Raw genomic sequence first — 17521 nt, 5'->3', positions numbered from 1 at the left:
AAGCCCTGTCTTCTAAATAAGTTAAATTATACAGTATACTAATTTATCTCATTTTTGAGAGGCTCATCCTGCCTCGCTAACAAATGGGTGTCTCTCTTTCGCGCGCGCAGCGTTCTCTCCCGCGCATCCTCTCTTCGACCCTCTCCTTCTATTACGGGCAAAGGCCTTCACAGTCTATAATGCGCAAGCGCCAAGAGTCGCCTTCCTTCTCCGGTCCGTCTCCCCGAGACATGCGCAGTGGTATCTCCCGTCCCGGAGAGCGTTGAATGGACGCTTCTTCCCAGCTTTCTCTGGTGCCGGAAAGGCCGGGGGGGGGCGGGGCGGGCGGACGCAAAAGTTGTTGGGAAATCGGGGAAGGACCATGAATGGCTGAGTGGAAAAGAAGAAGAAGGTAGTGTCTAGAGTCCGTTGCGCGCAAATGAGCACGCGAGGCAATCCCGTGTTTTGATAGCTCACAGTCCCCGCCTCCCGCCCCGACTGTTAATTTTAAGTACTGTATTGGATGCAATAGATTTATTAAGTTCTCGCGCTGCGTTAGCCTTCCCTTGTTTTAGACCTGAGTGCCGATTTGCTTAGTTCGAACTGTAGTTGAGCATAGGGACATAGAAACAGAAGCTTGTCTCTGAGCGTGTGCAAAGTGCCAATTCCATTAATATTGTGCTCCCTTACCGAGCGTCCATTTCAGTAATGCCACCCAGACCGCTTCTTCTTTTCCCAATTCCGTATTCCTGTTCTGATTGTCGTGCTGAGGATGTGACAAGGTCCCAATCTATTTTCCTGGAGTGATGCAGATAAAATGAATAGAGATTTCATTCTCAGGCCTTCTTAGTACTGTACCTCAACAGATACCGTTGTTTGTGTTATGCCTGCCATGTTCATTTTGGTGAAATTAGATTAGTGCTGCACCCCTAAACAGGCTTATTTGGAAATAAATCTGATTGAAATCAACAGGATTTATTACCTGTGGGGACCAAAACTGAAATCCGGGCTGATCAGACCGGGAAGCATCCTTAGTTTGTCAAACGGGGAAAATGTTATTGTCACTCAAAATTATGTTCATTACAACCCTGTCATTAGATCTTTAATTTTCAAAGGGTTTCTTGTCCTTCCTAGATCATCATTGGGGGATGATGGGCATCACTCACTCCATTTCTCTGTGATCCTGCCATGGCTTGTGTGCCTTGTTCCAACACCAGCGAATTCCCCTTCTTGGCAGATAGGCATGCTCGTCTTATACTGGCCCAGATCAACAAGATGAGATGTGGGCAGCACTTCTGTGATGTGCAGCTCCAGGTTGGTGAAGAAGTATTTAAAGTCCACCGGCTTGTCTTGGCTGCAAGCAGTCCTTATTTTGCAGCTCTGTTTGCAGGAGGGATGAAAGAGTCTTCAAAGGATGTTGTACGGATCCTAGGTGTGGAGGCTAACATCTTTCAGATCCTGCTGGACTTTATTTACACAGGTAGACTCCATTTCTAAAACATTTTTGAGACCTTGTTATGCTTTTTGACAATGCCTTAGTATCCTGGAGCTTGTGAATCAAATGTATGTGCTGTTTTATAACTTGTCGCTGACTAGATCACAGGCACCCCCCAAATTATGTCACAGGGTCTTCATTGGTCTGAATTGTAACACTTCAGAGTTCATATGAGGAGCTCCCTTGACTGAATGTTCATCCATAAGAAAAGTTCACTCTGCATGAAAAAATAAAATGTGAGGTAGAGGGCTTCTAATCTAGTTTTCTCTGTCATGCTATGTGCTGGGGTTTGGGGAGGGGTAAGGAGGAACATTTAGTCTTGTCAATGTCTTTGTTCCCAGTTTGAAGTTATAATTGAGACACATTTGCAATTATTTATGAACAGAGCCAGCTAATTACCATGGCATTAGCTGTTTTATCATCCGTTTAGTGGGGTGGGGAAAAACATTCAATCTGTGCTATTTGTTTTATAAAAAGGGTGCCTGTGCTGTAACGTTTCCTGATCAGTTAATTAATTTAATGGCTGATGATACTCCCCCTAAGGTATTAATAACGTGGCAATAATGTACTTCAGTAGTATCATTCAAGGGACATTCACAAATTTTGTGATCAAACTGTATGCTATTGTATTGGCAAGATTTCGTACCAGCTGAAATAGTTCTCTATTGTTCGTTTAGGCATAGTCAGCATTGGTGAAAGTAATGTCCAGGAGTTGATAGTGGCAGCAGACATGTTCCAACTCACAGAAGTGGTAGACCTTTGCTGTGAATTTCTGAAGGGGCAGATTGATCCTTCAAACTGCATTGGACTCTTCCAGTTCTCCGAGCAAATTGCCTGTCACGATCTGCTAGAATTCACAGAGAATTACATCCATGCCCATTTCCTGGACATCCAGGATGGAGAGGAATTCCTGGCTCTGACAAAGGACCAGCTCATTAAGATCTTGCGAAGCGAGGAACTGAGCATAGAAGATGAGTACCAGGTTTTCATAGCTGCAATGCAATGGATTCTGAAGGACCTGGGGAGAAGAAAGAAACACGTGGTGGAAATACTGGATACAGTTCGATTTCCACTGTTACCCCCACAAAGACTCTTGAAATACATAGAAGGTAACTCAGAGTAGGGTAGTGTGTGTCTGTGCTACAACTCTGTATCTAAATCTGTATATCTTTTCACATCACTCAATGACCCATTGTGGGCTCTTTGGACTAATTTTGTGAAGCCCTAACAACTAGAAACACTGGCATCCCAGCAGAGCTCCAAAACCTCTCGTTAGCATTTAGGCCTGGAATCACTATTACATATAGCACCTGGCAGATTGGGGCCTGTGATAAATCTGAAAATCATTTTGGAAGTTTGCAGCTGTGGGTAATACTGGGTAAGGTAAAGGTAAAGGGACCCCTGACCGTTAGGTCCAGTCGCAGATGACTCTGGGGTTGCGGCGCTCATCTCGCTTTACTGGCCGAGGGAGCCGGTATACAGCTTCCAGGTCATGTGGCCAGCATGACTAAGCCGCTTCTGGCAAACCAGAGCAGCACATGGAAATGCCGTTTACCTTCCCGCCGGAGTGGTAGCTATTTATCTGCTTGCACTTCGTTCTTTCGAACTGCTAGGTTGGCAGGAGCAGGGACCGAGCAATGGGAGCTCACCCCGTCACGGGGATTCGAAACGCTGACCTGATCGGCAAGCCCTAGGCTTGGTTGAAGATCCATTAAAAAGACCTTGTATTTCATTTCTAACAGGCAGGGAAACACTGGATACACACACACACACACACACACACACACACACACACACAATTTTATTTGTATGCCGCCTTTTCACAGTTCAAACATATTCAAGGCAGCTAACAACATGGGGGGGAAATAACTACAACATAACAAAAGTAGTCATAAAACATTAGAAAGTACACAACCAAACGGAACAATTTCCACATAAATCATGAAGAGATATAAAATAACTATACAAAGAAGCAACAGCAACAAACTCCCTCACTCCCACAAAATATGCTCCCATCTCCCGGAAAACCCCAAATACTGACAGTTTGGTCAGTGTGAGGGGTAAGGCTGAAAACTTCGGCAGGATGGGGTGCGGATGAGTATGCGCCTAACTTCAGGTGTCCATACTTCTAGGTGAAGAAGTGGTTTATGTATCAAAGGAAAGGGTAAAGACTGTAATTCAACGTAGAGCCTTTATACTTTTTTAATCTGGCCTGGCGTGTATTCACAAAGGCTGTTAATGAGAACCATTAATGTAGACAGCATTAGGAGTCTGGGGAACTTCTTTCTGCCCTATAGATTGAACAAAACCTGAGCCTGGATATTTCCCAGCAGGGCTACGAGGCATTTTGCTGTACGTATATTGGCTCTTAATGGTTGGGGTTAAGGAAGCAGAAGGAAAGTGATGTATTTTAGTATATGAGTTTATTGATTGTTTTTTAAAATGTGCTGTGACCTATGCTGAGCTCTTTGGCTGGGGGCAAGCTGCAAATCCAATAAATCAGTAGTGGGAAACATTTTTCTGCCCAAAGGCCACATTCCCTTCTGGGGTCCACATACCAGTGATAGGTGGGGCTGGAGGAAAAAGTTGGTAGAGCAAGGAATTTCAGTTTTACCTTTGTATAGTACACTAGTTTCTACACACACTTAAACATCTCTCTGTCTTCTATCCAGGTAAGCATAAACCATTATCAGAGTTCAAAGACACATTCTAGTCACTCAAAAGCACCTAAAGAGTGTGTGATTCAAAGGCAGTGAGGGATGTGGCCTGGAGAGATGAAGAAGAAGAAGAGTCTCAAAGCGGCTAACGTTCTCCTTTCCCTTCCTCCCCCACAACAAACACTCTGTGAGGTGAGTGGGGCTGAGAGACTTCAGAGAAGTGTGACTGGCCCAAGGTCACCCAGCAGCTGTATGTGGAGGAGCGGAGACGTGAACCCGGTTCCCCAGATTACGAGACTACCGCTCTTAACCACTACACCACACTGGCTCTCTGAGGAAGAATAGATGGTCTGAGGAGAGTCCCAAGGGTCAGGCAGGCAGGAGTGCATTTGGCCCCCGACCTGAGGTTTCCAAGCCCTGTAATAAATCAGTAACAATGTAATTGCTAAAAACTACACATCCACCTGGTTTATCTGTAGATTGACTATCACTGATTGTCCCACACTTTTGTCTTCTCAAGGGGTTCCTGATTTCAGCCTTCGAGTGGCCCTTCAAACCCTGTTAAAAGAATACTGTGAAGTGTGTAAATCTCCAAAGGAGAGCAAGGTTAGCAGTTTCCTGCAGGCGGCAAAGGCGCGTCCCAGGAGGAAAGCCAGGAAGTACCTGTATGCAGTAGGTAAGAATCCTGTCTCCTCATTAGCATTTCATGTCTCTTCAGAACCTGAACTGCTGGAGAAACGCTGCATGAGAAGAGCCTGTGGAGCTGCTAATGGTGCCTGCCCTCTCTGTTTTTTGAATAGGTGGATATACTCGCTTGCAGGGAGGCCGTTGGAGTGACAGCAGAGCTCTCAGTTGTGTGGAGCGTTTTGACACTTTCAGTCAGTACTGGACTACTGTGTCTTCTTTGCACCAGGCTCGAAATGGGCTGGGAGTTGCAGTAGTCGGAGGAATGATCTATGCTATTGGAGGTAAGGGCAAAGAATTGCATTTCTGGGGGTGGGGGATAGACTGTTCTTTAGTACTTGCCACAGGTCTTTCTTATTATTCACTTAGTGGAAGGAACTCGCCGGAGACAATATGTAGCATTCTAAAGCCACAGTATACAAAAGGTACAATGATGTCCTGAGTTTGACAGGGAGAATATCTGGGCCTTGCCCTTTGGGATTCCCGGGGTTTGGGGACTCTGGTACAGTCCATTTCCCCAGACTTCTCCAGTCCTTGCACCACGCAGACATAAACCCATTCATTGTCTTGCTAACATGTTGCAGACATTCATAGGTATGTAGTCAAACACACAGATGTAGTTCCACTCACATATAGGGTTATCAAAGTAAAATGATCAATGACTTTTCTCAGTGTCCCATTGTACCTTCCACCCCTGAAGATCTCTTTTTTCTGGAGGAGACTGAGTGAACCCCTGTACTTCTTTCAGGGTGGCAGGAGGAAGAGGAAGAAAAAACTTTGATCCACATTTGCTTTCACCTTCCTGAAGCCTACATATTTTTGTATTATCATCTCTCACACTTGCATAGTACACACACAAACCATGGTTTAGTGCTATATAGATGAGTTTGAGTGATGCATGAGCTTGAGTGCTTCTCCCATGGAGTTTAGGTCCTGGCTTAAAACAAATTCTAATTATCTGGTTTTGTAACTGTGGTTTGGAATTAGCATATTACAAATCTTAAGTTTGTTTTAAATCAGGATCCCTGATTCACACATTACACTAAGACAGGATTCTGTAAAAGTTTAACTAAATTTAGCAGAAGGACATCTCCTTACTGCATTGGGGGTGGAGGGTGCTGAGTGTGTGAGCTGGTTCTCAGCTCCTTCATTCTGATCCACATAGCACTAAACCATAGTTTTGCATTAAATGGTTTACTGTTTTGCATTAAATGGTCCCTGTTTTATTTATATATGCATATAAACAACTATGAAACCTACCAGAACTTTCTGTGTTGCCAAATAAACGTAGATGCTTCAAATGATCTTCTTTCCTGTTCTACAGCCACTACTACTAAAAATACAATCGCTTGTGGTCATTCAATGGCAGCTGCTTTTTGTAGGTTTAAGGAAATGTAGGAAGCTGCCTTATACTAGGTCAGACTATTTGTCCACCTAGTCCAGTTCCACTCTAGTTCTCCCGACTTTCTGGTGGAGAGAGGTCTTTCACATCACCTGCTACCTCATCATTTCAACAGGAGGTACCAGAGATTTGAACCAGGAATCTTCTGCATGCAAAGTGTTTTCATTTATAAACTGGAACACCAGGCACTCATAGGAGGCATTGCATCCAAAAGTGGAGCTGTGCCTTATCTTAGTTATACTTGTTAAGGATGTGGTAAAGTTCCTGCCAAAAGTGAAAACTCTAAGTGCATCTGTAGTATAGACTACTGCTGTGTGAAATGAAAAGTTTTGTAAATACTGTTAACTGTTGAAGCATTCCATCCTGTGCTTGCAGGATACTCACTGTCCTATTAATTAACATCCTGCCATTGCTGTTCCTGCTGCATGCTTTTCTTCCTTTTGCCATTTAACGCCTCAAACCTTTCGGTAGTTAGAATTTTGCAGAAATGCAATTATTGCATATTACTTAAAGAAGATGGTATGATTTACATTTTCCTTTATGCTGGATAACTTGTATTTTGGAGATAAAGTCATACCAGTTTTGACTGGTGGTACCTGTGCATCAGAGAACTCATTTAGAAATTGGGCATTGGGGGAAGGAGAAGACCTTTGGCTTCAGAAATGAAGCATTGCATCTTGCAACTATGCTAAGATGCTCAAATGGATGAACTATTCTGCTATTAGTTGATCGATATATTGAAGAGATAGCATACAAAAGATGTTTTAACTTCTCTATGTTCTTGCCTCTCTTCTAAGGTGAAAAAGACTCTATGATATTTGATTGTACTGAACGTTACGATCCTATTACTAAACAGTGGGCAGCTGTAGCATCTATGAACCATCCTCGCTGTGGACTTGGAGTGTGTGCTTGTTATGGTACCATCTATGCTTTTGGCAAGTCCTTTGACTCTACAAAATCCATTACCTCCTTAAGCTAGGGGCAGAGTTTCTTTAGTGTTGTATACTATAGAAGATAGGAATAACACCCAAACGTGTATGGTAGCAACTAACTAGTAGCTTCTCTAGTTAAGTATCCTTTTTTCAGTAAAAAGATAAAGGGACCCCTGACCATTAGGACCAGTCATGGCCGACTCTGGGGTTGCAGCGCTCATCTCGTTTTATTGGCCGAGGGAGCCGGCGTACAGCTTCTGGGTCATGTGGCCAGCATGACTAAGCCGCTTCTGGCAAACCAGAGCAGTGCACGGAAACGCCATTTACCTTCCCGCCGGAGCGGTACCTATTTATCTACTTGCACTTTGACGTGCTTTTGAACTGTTGGTTTTTCAGTAGCCAAATGCAAATGCTTTCCTTCAGTAAATTCTTGAAGATTCCAAAGCCTGGAATATTTGTTGGTGACGTAGCTGAGAGCTGCCTTGCCTACAACTTGCTTGCTGTCCTGTTGGAGTCTCTAGACAGTTTGCAGTTAAATTAAGCTGCAGTCCTGTCCTCTGGCTTGCAGCAGCAGGGCTTGATGGGGTGGTGCAGCCAGTGCTGCATCTATAGCCCTGGAAAGTAGAAATGCAGAAAAAAAGCCCTGAGGGGACAAGGGAAAATGTGCAAGAATAAATCTTGGCTCAGTGAAGATGCCTGGATTGGGCAAATTGTTATCATGTGATAGCAGCAGGGTTGGCTCAGGATCCAATGGATCCCATGCTGGCTCAGCCCCTTCCACATTTGAGTAGGATTCAACGCTAGCTGTTGCTAACAGAGATAGTGAGATAACTCATGCAGCAGAAGTTGCCCCCAGTTACTGTCACCACACAGAGGCAGCTTATGGTCCAAAATAGTTTACTGCTGCAGAAAATCAGGCTTCAGTAATACAGCCCAGGACAGCCTGTAGGCTTTGTAGATAGAGATATGTACAAATAGAAAACATTTATGTTGCTCTAGCAATCTGGCTTTCCAGATGTTGGGTTCCAGCTTCATCAGCCCTAGCCACCTTTACATTAGACAGCCTTTTTGGCTCAGCTGCCATTGTAGCTGCTTCAAGGAGATAGAAATATTCACAATGTTTTCTATTCCTTGCCTTCAAACGTACTCTGGTTTTCAGGAGGCTGGGTTGGAGCAGAGATTGGCACCTCGATTGAACGTTTTGATCCTGAAGAGAATAGCTGGGAAGTGGTGGGCAGCATGGCTGTGCCGCGCTACAATTTTGGGTGCTGTGAAATGCAAGGTGAGTGGGCTTGGATACAGTCATACCTTGGGTTAAATATGCTTCAGGTTGAACTCTTTCAGGTTGTGCTCCTTGGTGACCCGGAAGTAACGGAACATGTTACTTCCAGGTTTCGCCGCTCGCGCATGCGCAGACGGTCAAAATGACATCACACGCATGCGTGGAAGTGGCAAATCACGACCCGCGTTCGCTTCAGGATGCAAACGGGGATCCGGAACGGATCCCGTTCATATCCAGAGGTACCACTGTATTTGAATAATTGTTGTTTACTGTTAAAACTGTCACAGACTACCCTTGGGCTGGTTTGGCACTCCAACTTGTGGTAAACCTTGCAGCGAGATTGCGGATGGGGACAGACTATCGGCAGCACGTAACTCAGGTGCTCAAAAGCTTGCACTAGCTAGCCCATAGGCTATCAGGTCAGGTTCATGGTTCTTGTATTAATTTACAAGGCCCTTAAATTGGTTCCAGGATACTTCAAGGCTTGTGGAGTGTTCTAGGGGCCAGGTAGAGAGACATGGAAGGCTGCTTGTGGTATACACACTTACCTCAAGTCCCATTTGAATTTAACTTACTTCTGAGTAGGCATGCATAGAATTGAGGTGAGCATTTGGAAAAATTGATAACCTAACAAGTGGTGTTCTATCTTGAAGGGCATTGAGCAAACTATGTGCAACAATTTTGTTGCATTGTGCAAAAGAGCTTATAGTTTAAAAAGCAACTTCAAACTGCAATCCACAACCCACTCATTCAAGAACAGTCCTAATAAGGAAGACCATTGAAATTCTTAGAATCATAGAATCATAGAATCATAGAGTTGGAAGAGACCACAAGGGCCATCGAGTCCAACCCCCTGCCAAGCAGGAAACACCATCAGAGCACTCCTGACATATGGTTGTCAAGCCTCTGCTTAAAGACCTCCAAAGAAGGAGACTCCACCACACTCCTTGGCAGCAAATTCCACTGTCGAACAGCTCTTACTGTCAGGAAGTTCTTCCTAATGTTTAGGTGGAATCTTTTTTCTTGTAGTTTGGAACCATTGCTCCGTGTCCGCTTCTCTGGAGCAGCAGAAAACAACCTTTCTCCCTCCTCTATGTGACATCCTTTTATATATTTGAACATGGCTATCATATCACCCCTTAACCTCCTCTTCTCCAGGCTAAACATGCCCAGCTCCCTTAGTCGTTCTTCATAAGGCATTGTTTCCAGGCCTTTGACCATTTTGGTTGCCCTCCTCTGGACACGTTCCAGTTTGTCAGTGTCCTTCTTGAACTGTGGTGCCCAGAACTGGACACAGTACTCCAGGTGAGGTCTGACCAGAGCAGAATACAGCGGCACTATTACTTCCCTTGATCTAGATGCTATACTCCTATTGATGCAGCCCAGAATTGCATTGGCTTTTTTAGCTGCCGCGTCACACTGTTGGCTCATGTCACGTTTGTGGTCAACCAAGACTCCTAGATCCTTTTCACATGTACTGCTTTCAAGCCAGGTGTCCCCCATCTTGTATTTGTGCCTCTCATTTTTTTTGCCCAAGTGCAATACTTTACATTTCTCCCTGTTAAAATTCATCTTGTTTGTTTTGGCCCAGTTCTCTAATCTGTCGAGGTCGTTTTGAAGTGTGATCCTGTCCTCTGGGGTGTTAGCCACCCCTCCCAGTTTGGTGTCATCTGCAAATTTGATCAGGATGCCCTTGAGTCCATCATCCAAGTCGTTGATAAAGATGTTGAATAAGACCGGGCCCAAGACAGAATTGGGAATTCTGGGAATTACTAGGCTGCAGATTAGTCCACAGTGCATGTTTTCTAGAAATCCTTGAATACCAACAGTGCTGGTGTGGCATAGGTATAATAGAAATTCCTTGCATTTCCAGGTTTAATTTATATTGTTGGGGGCATCAGTAATGAAGGAATAGAACTGTGTTCTGTCGATGCCTATGATCCAATATCTAAGCGCTGGTCTGCACTCCCTGAAATGGGCACCAGAAGGGCATATCTGGGTGTGGCTGCTCTGAATGACTGTATCTATGCTATTGGAGGATTGAATGAGTCTGAAGATGCTCTTCCAAGTGTTGAGAAATACTCCTTTGAAGAGGTAGGTTTCAGTTCCCACAAATCAGATTCCAAGGTGTATTCGTTGTTTATGTTGGTTTGAAGTAGTTTGTCTCATTGATAGGTACAAAGAAATGAACTTATCAGTAATGCGTTCACCAGTCCCCCAATGCAGCTGAAGTCGTATGTGTGTGTGTGTAAGGTTATGTTCAGATGCACATAGTTAAAGCAATGAACCTGATGTTGGCCTATACTTAGACTTCTCAACTGAATGACGTTCAGGAATATCCAGTTTTCCCTGTTTTCATAAGAAGCCAACTAGGTAGCGTATTAATTGACTGGTTCTTGTGGCAGCCATGAAGCCACTCATCTGTGCAAAGTGTCCAGAGCAATATTTTAAGTCTAAGAAAACCAGATTGCTTCCGGGGGGTGTGTGTGCTTAAATAGATAAACATACTAAGCAGGGAGAGAGGGGGAAGTAGAGCTCCTTCCACAGCAGAAACTTTCACCTGCTGTTGGAGGTTCTTATGTCTATATATAGCCTAAGGGTCCTACTTCCCAGGTAATAAGTAGGCTAGTAACTATAAAATCTCATCCCACTATGCCAAGTAGTAACTAATGGGGGTTACAGTCCTTCTGTTTTCCTGTTGTGACACCATAATACACTTGCCTTTGAATGTGCAGATATTCCTTTCCCGCCCCCCATCTTGTTTTTACTCAGAATTAATTTGAATAATTGCCACCCCCTGGCTCTGTACTTAGGCTCATTTGGAGGGAAGGATAGAAAAGAAATGCACAGCAATAATAGTAAACAGTAGTAGTAAACCCATGGGTATAGGGCAGGCACCCCCAAACTCAGCCCTCTAGCTGAGCCACTGGTCCTGTTAGCTAGGGATGATGGGAGTTGTAGTCCCAAAACAGCTGGAAGGCAGAGTTTGGGGATGCCTGGTATAGGGCAGTATATTAATAAAAATCATGACGACGATGAATTGGAATTCCACTACTAAGAATACGGTGAATGGTCAGTTTAACACAGACCTTCCTACAGTTTATTTACACCTGCTAACTAGATTTAAAGTACATCTCTGGAGAGGAACATACTACATAGAAAACATATTTTTGCTTGTTTGTTTCATTTATTAGGAGAAATGGGTAGAAGTTGCTTCAATGAAGGTCCCAAGAGCTGGAGTATGTGTTGTAGCTGTGAATGGCCTCCTTTATGCCATTGGAGGAAGGACTGCTAGTTATGATTCATCTGCCCCAGTAACATCAGATTCTGTGGAAGTTTATAATCCGCATTTGGATACTTGGACTGAAATTGCCAACATGATCACCAGCCGCTGTGAGGGAGGTGTGGCCGTGCTCTGAAGTACAGAACACTTAAAAACAGCTAAGATTGGGGAGTGGATTTTCAAGTGTTCTCGGAATGGTGACAGTTTGGGCTAGAGACTTCTGTTCACAGGCTCTACTGAAACCGTATGCTTCTCCATGTGGAACATAAACTTCATGGGTGATTCTGCCAGTTTGTTGATGGTTGATTGCTGCCCTTGACACTTGGGAAACCGTCTGCTGTTCATCACATGCCAAGACACAATCAGAATGCAGTTGCTGTATTTGAAGTGGAGAAGGTTGAAATTGTCCTAACCACATTACTTCTTAACGGGGATCCTAAGCAATAGTTTTATTCTCATGAAAATCCATTACATTATTTATTTATGAGCAGACGTTGGCTTTCCATAGCCTAAATTAGTTTCCTTGGAGAAATGCAACTAAATGATGGAGCTATTATTTACATACTTGTTTGGGACTTTTGTTTTAGCTGCTCATTGCCTTTAGGAATAAGTCAAACTTGCTTACAAAATGAAAGTAGTTTACATCTCACTCTTATTTATTTATTTATTTATTCATACATACATACATTCATTCATATGCCACCTCTTTCCCTGATGGAACTCAAGACAGATAAGAATATTCCATTCCCTGGCTCATGTTGGGTATTAAGAATCTGCCCTTGGCTTTGGGCTTTTGTTCCACATATGCATACTTAGCTATGTAGGACTGTTTAAAACAGGAGACAACTGGAATATTAAAAACCAAAAACAAATCTGTCTTCACATTTCCTTACAGGCTGCACCATGTGACTTCCAAAGGATCCACATCATGCCCTGTGCTTCCATGGTAAAGCAAATAGTTAAAAGTAGTAAAAACAAGCACAATAAAGGAGTTGGATGAGAGAGGAAAATGGCAGTAGCAAAATGAGGTAACATCATATGGTAGCCTACCAGTTCATTTATTATATTATAAATGCCTTTTCCATCTTTGTAGCGCCTTACCCCATACACAGTTACATCTGTGGAGAAGCATCACTATTTATGGCTGAGTACTATTACCATGTCAGTTGAAAACAGTTCCCTGCCTTATGACACACAAATCTATTTCTCCTTTGTGAGGCACTGGGTGTGCTGGGCCGGTGTCTTGCCCCAGTAATGCACTGGATGACAGCCAACAAACTGAAGCTCGATCCAAAGAAGACTGAGGCAACTTAGACCAAATGGCTGAGAGGATGGGGTTACACTCCCTCTGAAGGAGCAGGTACATAGCTTGTGGGTACTCCTGGATCCTTTGCTGTTGCTTGAGGCTCAAGCAGCCTTGATGGCACAGAGTGCCTTCCATCAGCTTTGGCTGGTGGCTCAGCTGCGCCCCTAACTTCTGTTGTCTATACTTTGGTAACCTCTATGTTAGATTACTGCAATGCCTAATACATAGGGCTGCCTCTGAAGACGAATTCAGCTGGTGCAGAATTTGGCGGCCAGGTTGCTCACTGGGGTATATTACACAGATCCTAGCCCAACTGCTTTGGCTGTCAATTAGCTTCTGGTCCCAATTCAGAGTGCTGGTTTTGACCTATAAAGCCTTAAACGGCTCAGGACCACAAAATACATGAAGGACTGCTTCCCATATACAGTGGAACCTCTATTTGCGACCATAATCTGTTCCGGAGGTCCATCCAGAGGTTGAAACAGGTTGCTGGGAGAGGCGCCGTTGTGCGCAAGCGATTGCCCACTTCTGCGCATGTGCAAATGGCGATTCACTCCTGCACATGCACAAACAGCAGCAAACCCACTGGTTACTTTCAGGTTTGCTGCGGTTGCGACTTGGAACAATCGTAAGAGGCGGTGGTAAGTAGAGGTTCGACTGTACTGTCCCAGACTCCACGTTCATCTGAGGCCTTTCTCCGTGTGCCTCCACGTGGGGTTTGGAGGGTGGCAACACAAGAACAGGCCTTTTCCTCAGTAGCTTCCCATTTGTAGAATGCTCTCCCTACAGAGCTTCACCTGGCACCTTCATCTTTAGACACCAGACAAAACTTAACTCTTCAACCAGGCTTTTGGCCGATTAATATTCTATAGCCTTTTAAATGTGTTTGTGGGAAGGAGGGATTGTTTTGTTGTTTTTGTTTATTTACATCCATTTTTACCTTGTATTTTATCCTGTGAACTGCCCTGAGATCTTATGATGAAGGGCGGCATATAAATCTAATAAATAAACAAATAAATAAAATACATGCAGGTCCCGCTATTGGGACACTAATTATCCAAAATCTGAGTTATCAGAACCCAAAGGACTATACCTAAACCTTGTTGTCTAAACAGCTGATTGAGATATCCAAAAAGCCATTGTTTGTCTACTTCCCTACCTATTTCTAAGGAGAAATTGGACAAATTGGAGCAGGAGAAATCAGACAAATCATTTTTTCCTTTGTTTGACTTTTGCTGGCTGGCTACAGCAGTTTGGGGCAGAAACCAGGGAGGGAGTTTGGACAAATCACAGATTAGAAATGTTCCCATAGGAAATAATAAAAATCAGCTTGTTATGTAAGCACTCGCCTAACAGTTTCCTGGGAATAGAAAGCAGGACTTGTGTGTACTTTTATCACAGTCTAACCATCCTTAACTAGAAGTCCCATTTATGTAGTACTAAATATGAGGAGCTTCCAGACTGGCTGTTTACTGAACATCCATCCCAATACATTTGCACAGAGGTTGAACCATTACTACCAGCTAGTGGTTGCTATTGCAGGCTTCCGAGTTAGGAGTCCACTGATCAGGATTTAGCAGAAAGCAAGTTCCATTAAAACAAGAGATTTACTGCCATTTAACAACTGTAGTATTAATTACATAACATAATTGTTATTTAATAATGGCTAGTAATAATTCACCCACAGCAGTTTTTAAAAACTGTGAAAGGGGAAAATATTTTACTCACTAAGAATTAGCCTATATAAACAGCAGCATACAACTTGTAGCTTAAAAAGCAATGGATGGATGGCAATTGAACAGCCTGTGGAAAACGCAATGCAGTTAGTACATCTTCTAGCTGAGCATCCTAGAAGTATTTAAAACCACAAGAATTGGATGGCTATTGAAGTTTCTGAGCGAAACTGGACATTTGTGGTGTTCTTTCAATATTCAGTGTGTATCAGAACATTCTACATTATCAAGAAGTCTCCACAAGTCTTATCTCTGGTATAACATTCAAAGAAGTAATTTTCTTGTACAGGGAGAGAGATGTGCTCCACAGCAGTGGCTGAGCCACCTAACCCCGGAAGAAGATGCCCTAACTCATCTTTGCGCATTAGAGCAGAAACATTACACACCTCTACTAAATTGTAACTAGCAAATTCATCTTAGGTCTTCAGTATCCACCCTTCCATGGAGCTTGTTCTTCTTTCAGTCCATAAATTCAGCCATAAGTTCATAAGCAGAGAAGTCAACCAACCTTTTCTCATTCCCTCACAGTAGTCTTCAGAGGGGAAAACATGTAAAACAGATTATGAAAATGGTTAAGGAGAGAGGTCCCCTCTCACTGGACAGGCCAATGCATTTTGGGTTGTTTATTTCAATACTTTTGTTTCACTTGCATCACGACTTAGTCGTTTCTCTGGATACGTGTTTGCAAGACATAGTGTGGTAATCAGAGAAACTGTGGCTACTATAGTCAGGACTGCCCTCATGGCTTTAAACCATCTGGGATAGGTGGGAAGAAGACTAAGATCATAATGCAAGGCTATCCCTAACCCTATTATAAGCATGAGTCCAGCTTGAGTGAGGTCATCTTTGAAAAGCAAAGTAAACCAGGCAAGTAGTGAAGGAACAACACTGTTAGCCAGATTAATCCAATCAGGACTGGCAGGACTGCCTTCTGGCAAAGCAAATCCCCATCTGATCCCTCCTAGGAAAGATAGTATAGATGCACCATATGCAATCTGAGCAAACACCAACTCTGGGTAGGAGACCTTCTGGATAGCCATTAACAATGGCACTGAAACAAAGGGAATTAATCCTGCAAACCCCAAATACAGAGCAGGCTTTGGAGAGTCCTTGAGTGAGGGCATGTCATATCGCAACAAATCCAGCTGTCGCGGTTCAGGTTCCGGAGGTTGTTTCTTCTTCCAGCTGCAGCAGGAAGAATGGAAACCCTGTGCCTTGGTTATGCTGGCAGATGCCTGCCTAAGCAGCTGTGATTTCGGCAGCACAGCCAAAGGGACAGGAGAGCCAACTGCCTTACTCCTTCCAGGTTGCAGAAGTCTTTGAAGATACATCATCTGCAATTACAAATGCAAAAAGACATCACTCAGCCTTGTGGTAGCTTAAAGAACCAACTACAGTACTTCATACTTTTCAGAAGGACACTTCATGCATCTAATAAAGTGGACCATAGTCCATAAATGCTTACATCATTAAAATGTATTAGTCTTTAAGGTGCCATTTTCATCGTTTTTGCTTCAGTTCTTAATTGGGGCCTCTGCCACAGCTAAGTGTTAGCAATGAAGAGTGATTTATATTTCCATTTTTTATGAATTTGTCCAAGGGAGTAGGGTTCCCCACCACCACTTATGCATATTGGGAGGGATTCAACTAAGTTTTACTCAGGACAGATCCATTTAAAGTAATTAACTTAATCATGTTCATTAGTTTCAGTGGGTCTCCTCTAAGTAAAACTTAGCTGAACACTACCCATTATCTCTAGTTAAATCCCACCAACATATGAGAAACTTGCCTAGGCAAGACTTGTATATTCTTTAAATTTTACACTTCTAAAAAGCTGCAAAGTAACATTTATTTCCACAGACATATATTAAGGTAGCCTTCTTTCACTTCAGTGAGCAATGAGTGTTTCAATATATAGACAGGTCTTAAAAGCAAATGAAGATGCAACTGTTTTGGAGACATTTACCTTGGAAGGAACTTGAAAACAACATCGCTGTAGAAGGTGAAACATTTTCAGAGATTCTGAAAGATAGGGATGGTTAGCAAAATATGCTCTTGCATTACCTCACCTGAAGTATAATACATGGATAAGGGTGCAATCCACCACATTGCTGTGGCATGCTATGCTGATTCAATTTTCATCCAGCACTAGAACTGGTGGATTAAATTCAGAATATCCCAGAGACATTTGGGAGGTCAAGTCCCAGACAGTCCAGCAGTCAAAGCTGCTGTTTGATGTGTGAAATCATTCCCAACCATACCAAGCCAGTAACGGGAACCACATGGTACTGTGGGCTTGCAAGCCCTGCAGCAGTTGCACTATCTTTGCTCCCCAGTTATGTTGGGGATTTGGTGGAACTTGGCTGTGTATGTTGGTGGATGATGTCAGCAACAGTGGATAGCACCACAGACCTATTAAAACAAGATTAAAGTAGCACAGAAGCTAACACAGGTTTGTACCCAGTGCAGTGCTGAGTGAACATCCCATCAGTGTGAATGGAAATCTCTCCCCCTTTCCTTCCCCTGCATCTGCCTCAACCTTGCCCAAATCTGCCCTGAAGGGTTTGGGAAACCCCAGAACAAATGAAGGGGCATGCAGGGAGAATCCCATTGTTTAAGCAGGAATCTTGCGCTGATGTGCTGCTTGCTTAGTGCTGCACTGGATATAAGTCAGACAAGCAACAACATTCAAAACAAATCAGATACTATATGATATAGCTGCATGTGCCCATTTATTTCCCTCCCACCCAAGTTGCTCCAAGGTAAAG

The 17521-nt window shown here is 43.4% G+C and overlaps 2 protein-coding genes across 6 annotated transcripts in view; one reads left to right on the top strand and one right to left on the bottom strand.

Annotated features, from left to right (window-relative positions):
* The first annotated feature begins 231 nt into the window (after positions 1 to 231).
* On the top strand, positions 232 to 12586 carry IPP (intracisternal A particle-promoted polypeptide). The gene is made up of 9 exons (XM_081868251.1): positions 232 to 391; positions 1114 to 1459; positions 2152 to 2583; positions 4652 to 4807; positions 4932 to 5099; positions 7015 to 7152; positions 8309 to 8431; positions 10305 to 10525; positions 11626 to 12586. Exons 2-9 carry the CDS (start codon positions 1168 to 1170, stop codon positions 11848 to 11850), a joined length of 1755 nt encoding a protein of 584 aa, XP_081724377.1. The 5' UTR covers positions 232 to 391; positions 1114 to 1167; the 3' UTR covers positions 11851 to 12586.
* Positions 12397 to 17521, bottom strand: part of TMEM69 (transmembrane protein 69) — a 44154-nt gene continuing 39029 nt past the window's right edge. For all 5 annotated transcript variants that reach the window (XM_081868303.1, XM_081868302.1, XM_081868305.1 and 2 more), the window contains 2 exons: positions 16720 to 16775; positions 12397 to 16087 (listed from right to left, as the gene is read on the bottom strand). In XM_081868303.1, the coding sequence (XP_081724429.1) occupies positions 15377 to 16087; positions 16720 to 16764 (756 nt within the window). In that variant the 5' untranslated portion in view covers positions 16765 to 16775 and the 3' untranslated portion in view covers positions 12397 to 15376. The remainder of the gene's footprint in view (positions 16088 to 16719; positions 16776 to 17521) is intronic.

Source organism: Podarcis erhardii, assembly GCF_964252035.2.
Source record: "Podarcis erhardii genome assembly, chromosome: 6".
In the NCBI taxonomy this organism is placed as follows: Eukaryota; Metazoa; Chordata; class Lepidosauria; order Squamata; family Lacertidae; genus Podarcis; species Podarcis erhardii.
This window is presented reverse-complemented; position numbering and strand designations above follow the sequence as displayed.